This window comes from Centroberyx gerrardi, chromosome 5, assembly GCF_048128805.1.
Source record: "Centroberyx gerrardi isolate f3 chromosome 5, fCenGer3.hap1.cur.20231027, whole genome shotgun sequence".
NCBI classification, from domain to species: Eukaryota; Metazoa; Chordata; class Actinopteri; order Beryciformes; family Berycidae; genus Centroberyx; species Centroberyx gerrardi.
This window is the reverse complement of record NC_136001.1, coordinates 8,539,371-8,555,771: the sequence shown is the minus strand read 5'-3', so window position 1 is coordinate 8,555,771 and position 16,401 is coordinate 8,539,371. Positions and strand designations below refer to the sequence as shown.

Below are 16,401 nucleotides of genomic sequence, written 5' to 3'. Positions count from 1 at the left end.
GACTTTGTAATTAAATCACAATCCCAAAGGCTGCTACAAAGAAGAAGTCTGACAATCACCACTTTTCTATGCGAGTTCTCAAAGCAACTTGAGCAAACTAACAGTCCCAAAGTGTCTGAATTTCAGGCACATTGGTCACCAAAACTTCAAAATTATTCAATGTGGCAAGGGAAACAGTCAAGAAAATCTTTACAACAGTCAAACACAGTCAAACTACATTGGCAAATCAAAGCCCACAAACAGGAATAGACAGACATTTGACAGGATAGTTGCTAAACACCACAAAACTTCAGCCTCAAAAGTTACCACAGAAATAAAATAGCACAAAAGTGAAGAAGTTTAATTCACTTCCAATTTCTTTCCTGTGATTGTCGAAACTTTCTGGCGCTCTGCGTATTGTATGTATTAACACATGATCTAACACATGACCTTCTGAACCGTAAACAGAGCTACAAACATTCCCGCAGCTCAGTTCCTGTCAAATCTCTTCCTTATATAACCTCTTTGTTGTCTCTCTTGCTGCCTTTAGCATCTGACATTACTGACATGTTTTCCGCTCAACCTGACGCAGGTTTGGATTGACTCTACAGATAGATACAGAGGCTTCACTCAGTGGGTGTGTGTGTGTGTGTGTGAGCAGACGACAGGTGCCCAGGTGCAGGTGGCGGGCGACCTTCTCCCCAACTCCACAGAGAGAGGGGTGACGATATCAGGGAGCCAGGACGCCATCATCCAGTGTGTTAAACTCATCTGCACTGTAATCCTAGAGGTACGTGTCCAGGAGGTGTGTGTGTGTGTGTGTGTGTGTGTCTGTACATGTGTAAGCGTGTGTTTGCGTATGTGCAGTTGCTTGTGTGTGTCTAGTCCATGGTCATTTTGATATCCATGACATCAAAATGTGTGTCTAATAATAATAATAATAAACTATATTTATATAGCACTTTTCAAAGCAATTGTTACAAAGTGCTTCACAGCATTTAAAAGCACTGAGTAAAAATATAAGGTAGAGTCGAGAAAAACACTACTAAAGCAACAAGAACAATTAAGTAAATGGTAACACTTTACAATAAGGGTACACTAAGTTAAGGGTTAGTTAATGCTTAATAAGGGTTAGTTAATGCTTAATAAGCATTAACTAACCCTTAATTAACAGTTAACTAATGTGTAATTTACTAATGGTGTTCATGTTAACTAAGGTATTAATTTATACATTATTTAATAGTTTATAAAGATTACTATTAAATCATGTATAAATTAATACCTTAGTTAACATGAACACCATTAGTAAATGATTACCAGACACATTAGTTAACTGTTAATTAAGGATTAGTTAATGCTTATTAAGCATTAACTAACCCTTAATTATTGTACCCTTATTGTAAAGTGTTACCAAGTAAATAATAAAACAACTGCAAAACAAGGAATAGAAAATAAACATAAATAAAATTAAAATCATTATAAAAAGTCTCATAGAAAAAGGCCTTGATAAAAACAAAGAATAAAAAAACCCAAAAAAAACAAATAAAAATAAATAAATAAATTCTAAAAATATTGTCTAAAAATGTCAGATCATTTCGTAAGATCGTGTTGATGCATTTATATTAGACACTGGAATGTACTCATGTACCATGTGACCAGTGAGTGTCACCATGTTGTCATGCGTGTAAACAAAAAAAACACATCACCACTGCATCTGCGTCATCTTCCTCTGTGACCTTTTGGACACGTTGCACATTGAAAACGTAGATGTTTTCTTGGCCAAATAACAAAAAAAATCAAGCGGAAATGTAGGCGTTGTAATCAAGTTGTGCTCACACAGATTCTGACCTCACTCTGATTAAAATAATCAACCTATAAAGCTGTGATCAGACAGGAGGCTTTTTTCTCTCTGCTGAGACACAAAGCACAGCTGTGAGCGTCGCTAGTAACAGAGAGAGCAAGAGGTCAAAGTGCGTGAGGAGCGTTGTGTCATTCTGGTTGCCATGCGACACAAAGTTTGACAACAACTTGCAAGCAGTCTAATTAGTGTTAGATAGTGAACCTGAAGGAACACGGGATAATAATCTGCTTGATCCTGAAGAAGAAAATAAGAAGCCTGATGTGAAACGGAGGCTGTGGATATGTGACGTCTACTTAGGAAGAACAGAGCACAGAGAGTTTATCATCTTGTCTAAGAGCTTTGCCTATAGTGCCGAGTTCAAGGGCTATTTTCCACTGACGTAATGCCCAGCGTGGTCCAAAACATGAGGTGACGCACAATAAAGTGTCCCATGTGAACACGGCCCAATGTGTTTGCATGACATTTGCTGCATTCTGAGTATAGCCTTTATCAGATTTATATACATGTATATCAGATGTTTGTAAACGTACCTACTATGAGAATATTTAGAATTTTAAATGGATCCTCTTACATATCTGGTAATGCTTGATCTTGGCACAACAGAAATCTTCAGGTTTTCCCCAAACAATAAAATCTGTTCATCATACTGAAGATTTCTTCCAATCCGGCAGCCAGTTGCTCAAACTAATTAACTCACAAATACATGACTGAATCAGCACCGGCACCTGAGAGTAAATCCTACTAAAGGAAGATTTCACCATAAAGCAAACAAACGCAAAAATAATGCCTCTCTGTTTATGTCAAATAATGTTATTTCTTCTGCTGAATGGGTGTAGTAGCTGGATATTTCCCATTTGGAGTGGTATTTAGTTCAGAAGTCTGACGTTTATATGAACAAGGCTCAACTCAAGGCATTTTTACATCATTCCTGTCAGAGAGAGCCATGCAAAATTCAGTGAAACGAACGTGAGCTTCACTCAGTCTTTCTTTCTCACTGAAGTATTGTTTATGATCAGTGACAAGCAAGAGAGGAAGATTCAACAGCCGCTCTCCCTCTGATGCAAACTGACAGTAATATGAAAAACTATACGTTAAACAGAGCAGTAAAGGTAATTCTTTAACAAGTAAAACACCCATGAGCTTTGTATAGAAGTCTACCTGTCTGCTCTCTATTAAGATCACATAAAAGCGTTTTTATGAGATACAGTCAACCTTTCCAATAATCTTCAGAATGGAAACACTGAAATCTATAATTCATGATTGTATTCTAATTAATCGGAGGCAGCAGTTGTTAAGACGAGCTCCGTCTCAGAGATTAGAAGTGGAAACAGTGAAATCAAAGGCTTCGGGGGCTCATTGGTATTCCGAGCACCTTAATCTGGGATGGAAAAAAAAGAGGAGTGAGAGAAAGAAAAGAAATAAAAACGCTGACCTTAGCTAAACTCATTCACTTTCAAGTGGTGGTGCAATCAAAGAGTTTACTCTGTCGAAGTTAAGTCCCTCCATTCCTACTTTCTTTTTATCTTCAAAAAATTCTTTTGATCTACTTTTACCCTGCGATAGGCTGGCGACCTGTCCAGGGTGCCTCATGCCTTCCACCCAGTGCATGCTGGGACAGGATGCTGGAAAGGATTAAGTGGGTAGAGAAAATGAATGAATGAATGAATGATCTACTTTTTTGCAAGGTCCTGTTGTCCATGTACAGCGCTTTGAAATCTACAGTAACCTTGTAGATTCATCCTGCATCTATCCTCCTGTTTCTATCAATTCTTTCTTTCATGTTACACAGTAGAACTAAACTAGTTTACTGTAACACAAAACTTTACTGTCTGAGCGAACTAGTTACCAGATCATTCTGTATAACCTTTAACAGCTGAAAAGAGCAGAACGGTTTACAAACAATTCCTTTTGGGGATGGAGTCAAAACACAGCAGCAGGCATGCAGTAAAAAGAGAGTTTCTCAATGGCAACATCTGCATCATGTGTGTCAATATGCACTGTGACACTGTCAGTGATCAGTAGGAGGGTTATGTTTTTGAAGGTTGATACTGATTTTTTTGGATCGAAGCTGCCAATAGCTGATATTACATTCAATGTCTTTAAATTTCACCATTTTAGTGTAGAGTTGTGAGTATTGAGTGTTTCCCCCACAAATGTATTCTTGACAAGATGGGAAAGCCTCTGAAACAGCATTTAGACCACGGGACACTAAAACTCTGCAAAATAGTAGTAATATTGATACTACTACTACTACTACCACTACTACTATTATTACCACCAGTTGGGGGTAAAACGTTGATTTGTGTCAGAGTACTCAGATTGCTTTTTTGTGGTAACTAGTAACTTAACACATTACTTTTTCAGTTATTGTAATTCATTATTAGTTACTTCTAATTGTTAAAATTAGAATGTTGTTACTTTTATTTTTCTTTCATATTGTTTCAAGTAGAAAAGAGTGAAAATCTCACTGCTGGATATCAATGAGATTGGGTTACTCTTAAAAACAGTAGCAGTCTTGCATTGCATTTGTAAACAATGATCAACAACAGCTGGCAGGACAAGTCATTGCTGCAGCATTGAAGTGGGTAATACAAAAGTTACTTTTAATAAAGAGTAACTTTTTAACATAACTAGTTACTCTTTCTTTCTACAAAAAATATAAGTGATTCTGATTCTCATCCTTTTTTCCTTTCTTTCCATGTATTCTTTTTCTTTCCTCCTCCTCCTTTTCTCTCCTTCCCTCTCTGTAGTCTCCTCCCAAGGGAGCGACTATTCCATACCGACCCAGCCCCACCCCAGGGACCGTGCTGCTGTCAGGAAACCAGGTAAATGGGTGGATGATGATGATGATGATGCTGATGATGATGATGCTGATGATGATGATATGATGATGATGATGATGAACTTGTTACTCCATTAAGAAATAATTTTGCATCCTCGAAGCCGTCAGTTAAGCCGAAACAGAGAACAAAACACAACACACCACAGATTTGTTGTAAAAACTGTTCGAAAAATTGTTCGAAAAAGTTACAAATTCATGAGACTATTATATGGAATATGAATGACAGATTACAGATATATATTAAAATTCGAAAAGACTCGCAACACTGTGGCAGCTCCCAATATTTTGGGAGCTGCCACATTATTATATTATTATTCTACATTAAAAAGTACAATGTTTCGAGCCCTCACGGGCTCTTCGTCAGGTAGGTTTTTTGTAATGAATCAAACAGGTTGATTCATTACAAAAAACCTACCTGACAAAGAGCCCGTAAAATAAGCAAAATATTGGGAGCTGCCAAAGTGTTGCGAGTCTTTTCGAATTTGCATGAAGGAACTATTTCGACTCAGCACCTGGAAAAGAGATGTGCGTGTGCTCACTCTGACTTCTTTAGATTACAGATACAGATTAGCTGCAATGTCTTTATATCCAAGGATTTAGCTGTGGCTTTAGGATAGCTTTAGGATGGATGGATGGATGGATGGATGCAGGGATGGAGAGAGGGAGGAAGGGAAAGAGAGAAAGCAAGAGTAGGTGGGAGTTAGGAAGAAAGATAGATTAAACAAAGGGAGGAATGGAGGGAAGGATGGATGGAGGCATGTACAAATGGATATATTTATAGATGGAGGGGGAGGAAGAAGGGATGACAGAAGGATGCATAGGAGGAGAGGAAGGGAGGGAAGTAAGAGGAAAGGAAGGAGAGAGGGGGAGGATGGAGGAGGATGGATTAATGGATTGGACAGATGGTTGTAGGGAGAGAAAAAGAAATTATGGATGGATGATAGATGGATGTAGGGAAGGATTGAGGGAAGGAGGGATTAATGGATGGATGGATGGATGGATGGATAAATAATTTATCGTCGCAGAATTTGCTTTAGTTTGCCCTTTGAATGTTGCAGAAAATGCCCACTTGTTCCCTCACACACACACACACACACACACACACGCTTGTTAAACGTCTGTATGTGTCATGCAGTGTGAATGGCAGCTTCCATCACCACCCAACCAATAGAGACCAAATGAGGCTTTCTCAGTAATGTTTATTCATTACAAATCATGACTATTCATCAGCTAGACGCACATACGCACGCAAGAAATAAAGCTGGTCTGTCTCTGACTGTGTGTGTGTGTATGTGTGTGTTCAGCAGCAATAATATCATGATCATCTTCTGCATGAATATGCAACATTACCGCCATCTCCTCATTAGAGCCGGTTCCACAATAGAGGATTAATTTGGGTGATTCTGCTTTTTCAACTAACAAGAAACTTGGACTCCACTTTTTATCTTTATAGCTGCAGTCATTTTGAGGGGAATTACACCAAAAATTGACTTTTAGGTTGGTTGAGGACAATTGCTTAAGTTTTTTCAGTTGTTTTATACGTTTTGAGAATAAAATATAGTCCTGTTACCATGGAAATGCATCGTCTGAGATGGTTGAAAGGAAGTCCTATGTGGAGTCAATTTCCTGTACCTATATTAAACATTTAGGAAGTGGAAAAAAAGTGTGGAGATGTTGAATTTAGATGCAGAAACATGACACACATTCTTAAAAAATGGTGTCTACTTGTAAAAGCAGCCCTAGCACACCTAAAAGTCAGTTTGGTCGCATTTTAAGTAACTAATTGCATGAAGTGTTGTAGCTGCAGTATGCTGAATGATAATGCATGCTGCCTTAACATGGAGAAGCTCAGTCAGGACTGTCTTGGTTCACTGGAGCTGAAGCACCTGATGTACTGGCGATGTTGTGTGTTTGTATCTGGTTCGCTCCCTTTGTTCCATGTCAACCCCTTTCTTTCTCGTGTATTTCTTGTTTCCTTCCACTGCGCCTAATGAACTATCTAATGAAGCAGAAATGTCATAAAAAATTCATCTAAAACAAGAAGCTGAACTTGCCTGCCAGCTCACCTTACCAATTCAGCTCCATACTGAACTATGGTGCTATCTACACCGCTGTGCATTTTAATTGACTGCAACTGTTTGTCAGCTTACAGTTTTTTTTGATTGCTAAGACACATTTCTTGAAATTATGCTCCATTTCCCAAAACTCTAAACACAAATGCATAACTGCACACTCATCTTCACAAACTTCAAACTTCCATGTCAAAACCAAACTCTCCACTCAAAACCATGTAATCTTACATCTAAACCAAACTTTGCCTTCAGATACGCCATCAAATACACATACACTACAAAATAGCCATTACACACTGGTGAGATCAATTCAAAACACTACCGTGAAAACCTGTTACTGCAATGAATAATGGAGCTTATGGTTTTCCCCCAGAACAACCTCTTTACATGATGAACACAATATAAAGACACAACACATGTATACAGTTTCAAAATTTTTACAGTAATTCCTCAATGTACTGTAGTAAAATAAACTGAAATTGAGTGAAAAAGTAAATGTACTGTAAAAATATGCAACTGATAAAGAACGTAGAATACAGTAAAATAATTTCCATGTATTTACCAATATAAACCAATGAAAAAGAAAAACAGTTTGTACATAAAGAAAGAAATCACATTTATTCTGCCTCAGCATCCCGTCTTTGGTCTGGGTCAGGCCAGAGATTCTCATCAACATCACATCACAAAACAAGTGAACATGGCCATGGCCCTTTTATCTGTCTATCCTGAGGTTCTGATTGGTGTGAACAATTTTGACTCTTAGTGTTTGCACCTGGGGAATTGTGTGTTAATTGTGTTCGAGCTGTGATGACTTGAGTTAATGATATTGAATGCCAGTGCTTTCTAAATGAGCACACGGTGCAGCCAGTGATATATGAAGGGATTTGTGTGTAGAGTTTTTCACAAAAAGTTCAACAAATCTGAATCATGTGTGGAAACAGGGGAATAGTGTTTATAGTTTTGGGAAATGTGTCTGTCTTTTGGTAGATGGCGTTATGGTTTGGGATGTTTAGTTAATAGGCCCAGTTATAGTGTGTAAGCGATCGAGAAAAACTGTAATCACATTAATGCCAGTTTCCGTTAGATTGCAGTGTCCACTGGGGCCACTCACAGCCCAGAGTCGATTGCACTGATAATTGATTTTAATTGATTACAATATAGCATTGATTTAGATAATGAGATAATATGATTAGAGTAATGCAGTCATGGCTGGAAAAGAAAATCAAGAAGCACACTACTAGATTTATTTACACCAATTAAGAAGCAAATGTTGCCATGCAACACCATTGCCAGACAACTTCTGTAGATCCCCATGGCCGGAGAAACCCCTTTCTCCGTGGCCGGAGAAACCCCAATCACTCTGTGGCTCTGGGCCCAAATACATCTCTGACATGCTTGTGCCATATGAACCTTCTATGACCCTTAGGACATCTGGGGCTGGCCTACTGGCTGTCCCAAGAGTTAGAACAAAACATGGTGAAGCAGCGTTTTGTTATCATGCAACACAGACCTGGAATAACCTCCCAGATGATATTAGACAAGCCCCGACTCTGACCACTTTTAAGTCAAAGCTTAAAACTTTCCTATTTTACACTGCCTACTCTACCCTGTAATGGCTAAAAATGTATCTTTTCAGCTTATCTTTTAAATAGCCTTCATTTTAACTGTTTCTGTTCAGGATCCCAACAGAGCTGACATGGGCAAGTACGAATTTTCATTCGTCTTGTCCGGGTAATGCTTACTTGCGCATGAGTGAACACTATATGTGGGGGGGACAGAGTATCTAGGAACTCAAAAGAGCTAGATGGCAGAGCTTTATTTAGGAACTCAAAAGAGCTAGATGGCAGAGCTTTATTTAGGAACTCAAAAGAGCTAGATGGCAGAGCTTTATTTAGGAACTCAAAAGAGCTAGATGGCAGAGCTTTATTTAGGAACTAAAAAGAGCTAGATGGCAGAGCTTTATCTAGGAACTCAAAAGAGCTACATGACAGAGCTTTATCTAGGAACTCAAAAGAGCTAGATGGCAGAGCTTATCTAGGAACTCAAGAGCTAGATGACAGAGCTTTATCTAGGAACTCAAAAGAGCTAGATGACAGAGCTTTATTTAGGAACTCAAAAGAGCTAGATGACAGAGCTTTATCTAGGAACTCAAAAGAGCTAGATGGCAGAGCTTATCTAGGAACTCAAGAGCTAGATGACAGAGCTTTATCTAGGAACTCAAAAGAGCTAGATGACAGAGCTTTATCTAGGAACTCAAAAGAGTTAGATGGCAGAGCTTTATCTAGAAACTCAAGAGCTAGATGACAGAACTTTATCTAGGAACTCAAAAGAGCTAGATGACAGAGCTTATCTAGGAACTCAAGAGCTAGATGACAGAGCTTTATCTAGGAACTCAAGAGCTAGATGACAGAGCTTTATCTAGGAACTCAGAAGAGCTAGATGACAGAGCTTTATCTAGGAACTCAAAAGAGCTAGATGACAGAGCTTTATCTAGGAACTCAAAAGAGCTAGATGACAGAGCTTTATCTTTACCCTGTATGATTCTCATCCATCTGTGGACCAAGAGGAGAATCTATGATTCTCGTCTGCCTTAGACAGTGAGATCTGACGTAAATATCAGATCAAGAGTAGAATCAGGAAGGACAGGGGATAAGAAAATTAAAGAAAAACATATGGGTTCACTCACAATGTGCATCTAAAAGTGGGAATATTTGTTGTGTTCTTTTATCTTTCTATTTCACTTGATTTGAACTGCACTAGTTTACTTTTTAAGTCTTTTATTTTTGTATCTCTTGTCTGCACTTTTTAATTGTAAATCTTTTACTGTATTTTTTATTACTCTGTAAAGCACTTTGGATTGCCTCAATGTATGAAATGTGCTATACAAATAAAGTTGCCTTGCCTTGCCTTGCCTTTGACTTTCAACTTCCTCGCCTGATCTTCTAAACTGGTTTGAGACAGTTTAATTGGGGTTGAATTTGGACGATCCAAACATATTGACCCGGTTTAGCCCCAATTAGGGCTTTCCACACAGTTTGTACAAAACCAAGGTTAAAATCCTGCATTTTTAAAGATTTTTCCCAGTAGGTTTTTCAAAGTACCTTGAGCTCTGAAAAAGTTTTCAGGGACAGAAACTCTGATGCTTAATTGGTTGAAGAAATCTTGCTGTGTGCATTCAGCCTAAGCGGTGCATCGGAGCTTAGCGGCATGCAGGTTGGCATTTGGTCAGTTCAAGCAATGGATGATTTTCCCTGAGAGAGTGGCAGGAGTGAGATTGTCTGTACTTGGTTACACATCATTGGACTGTAACAGAGATTGTTTGGAGATTGACTTGCCCGTGGATGTCTCTCTGTGTAGCTGTTTGGGGCAGCAGGGTGTCTGGGGCTGAACCCTGCAAGGATGAAAGGTGTCACTACAGTCAGCAGAGAAATGAGTGTACCAGACATCGAGAACACCTTCCTCATATTAAGTTGCAGCCAGTTGTGCCCCAATTCATATTTCGACTGCCTCAAGACTTAAAAATCCTCCTTTAACCCGCTGTCCCCTCACCTGGAATGTGAAATCAATATTACACTGTAGGTGCATCAATAAAACAAGGTCACTTTATCTCCATGGTTCATCACAAAGTCTATTGCTGTAGACTGCCTTTTGTGTGGAAAGTCTATTGCTCTCCAACCTTCAGTTATGCGACTAACTGGTTGATAAAAAAAAAAAAAAATGAATTCAGACAGTGGCAGTTGGTGTTCATTCTGTTGAATGGGGAAAATGGCAGCCAATGGGATCAGTAAACGGACCTGAGATTGCTCGATTCAACCGGACGACAATCCAATCAGATGAAACCATTAGTTATTTATGATCCCAAGACGTCTGCTATATGGCAGAGGCTCCGGTTAGGCCCGGGCAATTTGGAGGCTAACACAGTGCCAACACATCGCAGCTTTTATCATTTACTGTGTATACGAGCCGCTGTGTGACAACTAAATTTCCCCTCAGGGATCAATACACTATCCATTCTATTCTGTTTTGTTCTAGCTCATATACTCCTCCGCCAATAAATAGGAAACTAAATGGACTTCTTATCTCTTTTGGATTACTGGGTTTGATTCATGTTGCCATACAAAACCAAAGAGCAGTAACTTGTGTGAGGAGCGAAACTGAGAAAAATGATTTCAAAGCTCATCTCCTGCCCCGACAAAAGTATTGTTGATACAGAAGTGGACTGTATATTGTTTAATGGCATTTATCAGTTCCATTTTTTGTTGTGATGAAACCCTAGTTGTGACCTTTGATCCTTTAAAACACACACAAATTGTTTACCTTTGTAGTGCAGTATGGATCTTTAACTTGAAATATAAAGGTTAAAGAAAAATTACAGCATAGCACACAGAAAAATAAAGGTGCGAACTGCAACCAAAAATGGTTTTTCAGATAGAAGAAAGAACCTTTCAAGAACCTTTTAATATTAAAAGGTTCTTCATTCTTGGTTATTGAATGGTGGGTGATGGCATAAATGTGGAAAATAACCAAACCCCTTCCTAGTATATATTGTGCAATTGCAAATGAAGCTATACAAGGGCAGATAAACAAAAACACAATGCAGGAGTCTAAGCAAAGGAGAGCAGAAATGGTTCTTTAAAGAACCATGGTCCTTTGTGGAACCAGAAATGGTTCTTCTATGGCAACACTCCGAAGAACCATTTTCGGTTCCAGTTCACACCTTTATTTTTCTGTGTGTAGATTCATAAACTCTGGCAGGGACAAAGACTTAGAGTTTCCACTTGGTGAAATCATACGACTGTTTGGGTTTCATTAGTTTCATTAATTTCAATGGTTTCATTGGTCTAACCCGAGTGCTGACTGTGCTTGTGTCTCTCTGTGCTGGTTGAAGGTGTTCGAGGCGTCGGACTTTGGCTCTCACCCCCTGTTCTCTGTGGCACAGGGAGGAGTGGACCTGCAACAAGTGAGTATGGCTGCCTGGGGTCAAGGGTCATTCATCAGAGGAGAAACTAAAGAGAGGACAGTATTGTCTCGAGAGCCAGAACTAGGAGTACAACTCATTGCTTCTCCCAGATCTGGACACTTGTGACATACTGCAACCAATATTTTACTGTTTTATTAGCTAGAGGAAGTGATTTTAAAAGATGGGAAAGAAAGGTTTTTTAGTTCATCAATGGCTTTTTTTGTCCAACAAGTTGCCCAGGCTTTCAAAAACATAAAACCATGTGAAGAGTTCCACTTCAAAATGCAATATATTCATTTTGAAAAATAAATCACTTCATCATTTACTGTCCCTAAAAAGTGAAGGACCCCGTCTGTAAAAGTGTCATTTTCATCAGCCAAGGACATGAATTGCTTACTGTCCTCGATAAAACGGCCTAATTTGTTTTATTTTTGTGATAAATCAATCGGCGCATGTCTCTTCTCGGAAGGAAACTCTTCATTTGCTGTCCTGAGCCTTGCAGGTAAACAACCAGCTCCCTGGAGCCGGGGACAGAGCCAAAGGACTCAGATTCAATCACACGTCTATTGCACTGTGAATTCACACACCGCTGCAGCCGGCAATGACATCGTAAAAAACAGATGGTCAGAATGGTCAAGGATCCTGGATTAACACCTCTGCACAGGGAGGCTCAATACATATATCACTCCTCTTTTTCACATGGAAAGTTTAAAAACTGCAGAAGGACTAGGTAACCCAGGTTAAGTAAGGATACAAGCCCTGGAGCGATGTATTAAAACAGAGAGAGAGAGAGAGAGAGAGAGAGAGAGAGAGAGCTGGAGGGATAGGAAGAGGTAAAGAGAGACAGGAAGAGAGAGAGGATGAGGAGAAAGTAGGAGGAGGAGGAGGAAGAGGAGAGAGACTGATGGAGAAAGGGTGAAAAAGGTAAATGGATATATAGACAGACAGAAAAGGAGGTGAGGGAAAGAGAGAGGGGGGGAGGAGAGAAAGGGCAGAATCAGGAGGGAGAGAAAGAAAAAGAGAGAGAAGAGGAGAGAGAGGGACTGAAAGGCACAGAAACAGAGAGGCACAGAGCATGAAGCCCGGTTGTTGAATATCTCCCGCTGTGTCAGTTTTATTTTGCCTGGTGAGTTTAACGGCTGTTAAAAGCAGAGAGAAGTCAGCCATCTCACACTCAATAGCTCAACCTACCAGGGAGCACATCTGTTAAGGGATAATTACTATTTTTTCATGTGATGTTTGAATGGTTCTTTGGTCTGAAAGCAGTGTAAGGGCCAGGTCAAAGTAGATGGTTTGGCTGTCTCGTAATAGCCGTACAAACATCCGCTAAATTTGACTGCCACTATTGCCCAAATGAAAAGGAGTCATAGGGCAATTCTCTGTGCTTGAATTACAGTTATATACAACAGGGAGTTTCAATAAAGCAGTCAGACTGGTTGAAAGTGTGTTCAAACAGTGCTAATAATTCCTATAAAGCACGGCTGGCTGTGCGTTATCAAAAATAGAATTGGTTGCTATGCCAGCTCTTGTAGCAACCAGACAGCTAGTTAGCAATATTTCTCTTATTTCCTTCCTTTTTTATTCTTACATTACTTTGAAGAATGCTTGCCAGGGCTACTTTGCTGTCTTCTGTGTGTCTTCATAGAGACAGAAATCAAACATGGCCACCAATAATACCAGAAGTTAAGTAAATAATTCCGCTTTACGTCTGGTTTCTCTATGCTAGCCAAAGCTAGCAAGCTCCACAAACAAAGCATCTAATAAAAGACGTGCACATGCAACTGTTCTACAAAAGCCACAACACCCACAAATGCTTGCATGGACTGCTTTCTTATTGGTATACGAAAGCAATCCATGCAATAAATCAAGAGTTAATTTTGCATCAATAAGTTTTGACCTTCCTAAGTAGTATTATTTTTTCCTCAATTGCACCTGCACCAAGAAACTCAGGCACGTAGGCAGATTTTTGCCATTAATCTCTCCAAGTTTTGCTATAGCTGTTTCAGGACAGTGTGATGAATTGTCTGGGTGCTGGCAGTACATCACAGTGTAGGTCAGGTCAGATACATGCAGTAATGTTAAATCTATGTATTGCTATAGTGGCTTTCATACTTTTTCTCAGGAGACACGCATCTAAAAAAAAAAATTCTAATTGAGAAATCCACCATTTCAAGAATTTTGACAAAATTATTGCCTGCATAAAAGCAAAACTCAGTTAAATATTATGGAACTTCTTAGCTATCTGAAGACATTTGCATACAAAATATTAACATTTTAGAGCATGTAATCATCTGTATTTTTGAAATATTAAGTAATGCATCAAGCAACTTTTTTTTTCTCAAAATGGATTATTGCATTTGGGAATGAAACACATAATTTCCCCAGGACTTCAAACGATAGACACTGAACCCACAATCATTACTTACATAATCATTTTAAGTAACTCTGTATAAGTGCCTCAGCTAAATTCCTAAATTGTAAATGTAAATGCTGTTCATCCACTTGCCTACAGTATCTTATCAGCATATCTTACATTATAAGGATTTGAGTATCACATTGCAATATTGCATAGCTGGCAGCTTCATACAGAATTCTAATTTTCCTGTCAAAAACCATCAGCTTTCTCTCCAGTATAACATGGGGACCCAGTTTCATCTTCCTGCATTCTGCCTTTGTCTTTGAAAACTGGTGGATTGATTCACGGTATCATGGTTTGTCGCTGTTGGCTAATATTAGCCGTATCACAGGAAGGCTAAACTGGGAAGGCATGTGATTGAGAGCGGGGGGAAACAGAGTGCTTGGTGACAGTGAAGAGTGAAGAGGTGTAAACTGACAGAAAGAAACATGCACACCAACTCACTGATTTACTGTATCTTTACTGCAAGACTTTCAAATCTTGCCTGTTGGGGGCAGTTCAGACAAAATGACTGGAGTGGAGTAAACGCTCGCAATCCGGTTGGAAAGCATTTACTCACTAGGAGACGGGGCAAAGATGGGTCGACACATACGAGGGTCACACACTGCCTGATTTTGTCATTCAAAAACATTTTCACATTTCTCCAGTTCACTAAAGTAGGTGTTTTATCATTTCTTGCTCCAAGGTACAGTTTACATTTACATTACAAATGCATATTGAAGTGACATACAGTATATTATAACAAGGATAACATTGCTGAAGAATTTTGTATGAGACTTCTTTCACTTAATTTGAAATTGCATACTTATGTAGATTTATCCAGGCATGTTGCCATTTTATAATTTTTTTCTAAAATTGTATAGCACCAGTCAGTGCTGTACACAAGCCAGACTGGGCCCGACCAAATCGAACATTTTAAAACCAAGATTTAAAAAAAATCTTGACGGACTCTGGCCGGTCTGGAGTAGTCAGGTGGCCAAAGTCTCCAATCTTAAAAATCGTTTAGTGTTACCTAGCCTTTACTGGCTGAATGAATAACTTAGGCAAAGGAAGACAGACTAACTGACTGACTGACTAATTAAGAGAATTGACTGACTGACTGACTGACTGACTGACTGACTGACTGACTGACTGACTGACAGACAGACAAATTAAGAGAATTGACTGACTCACTGAGAGAGACAAATTCAGCCTGGCAGACACTGGCAGGCCTACACAAAGGTTAAACGACACAGACAGACTTAACATGAGCTATAACAAAGTCAGACGAGCCAAGGAACTCACTGGCTTACATGCAGATTCACTGTCTATCTTACAGACGAATTGCCAGACAAAGGCAGAGAGATTGACAGAGAGACCCTCAGACAGGCTGACAAATGGGCATACGGGTTAAAAGACAGAGAAAGACAGACATGTACAAACTAGAATAGAGGAGCACTTTACTCCATCACACTGACAGCTCTGCCTGCTCGAGAGCCAACTTTAGCTAAGTGGTGGTTTGTGTGTGTGTGTGTGTGTGTGTGTGCGCACGCAGCTCTGTTTGGCAGGCAAGGGGCCTTGGGAGTGTCAGCTAAGACAACAGTAACACTAGCTAATGGAGGTTCCGCTGGGGTGATGGGAGGATTGTGGGAAGGAGGGATGGAGTGACAGGGTAGAGACCGAAGGAGGGAGGGAAGGAGGTAACGAGGGAGAGAGAGTCAAAAGGCAGAGGCAGAGGGAGGAATAAATGAAGAGAAAACGAAAACTGTAGAAGCTTGTGTCACAAATGTCTGACCAACCACATCTAGTGCCGTCATGGAGGTCCAGCGGAGAATCGGCTGTGTGCAAATAATGACTAAATATGTAAGAGATGGGCTACAATGTTGTAGCTAAGTAAAAGCAAATAGTCTGATAAGGTCATTTTGTTTCCAAATTTAAGCTACTGTGACACGAGAAACTGTCCTGTCTTTGTCCAGAGTTGTAGCTGTAGAAGAGTCAGCTCAGCTAACCTGAATAAACAACTGCTTTTTGACTTTGTTAGCTAACTAACTACAAGGGAAAAAAACTGACGGCAGGAGGCAGATGGATGCTCTTCAAAAAAAACGTTTATTGATGCAGTAAAAACCAACATGTTTCTCTGATGAAGGCATGCTGCCGAAATTAATTGGTTTTTACTGCATCAATAAAAGTTTTTTTTGAAGAGCATCCATTTGCCTGAATTAGCAGATTTTTTTTCCTTTTTAGCTAGCTAATGAGCCAGCAAAATAATTTAGCAAAGCAAACAAAATTAAT

General features: G+C 39.4%; 1 protein-coding gene across 1 annotated transcript in view; it reads left to right on the top strand.

The window, feature by feature from the left end:
* The window catches only part of pcbp4 (poly(rC) binding protein 4), a 61,373-nt gene that overhangs the window by 22,220 nt on the left and 22,752 nt on the right, over window positions 1-16,401 (top strand). Inside the window, exons 6-8 of the mRNA XM_071916340.1 lie at window positions 641-769; window positions 4,591-4,665; window positions 11,643-11,714. Coding sequence (XP_071772441.1) covers window positions 641-769; window positions 4,591-4,665; window positions 11,643-11,714 — 276 coding nt within the window. The remainder of the gene's footprint in view (window positions 1-640; window positions 770-4,590; window positions 4,666-11,642; window positions 11,715-16,401) is intronic.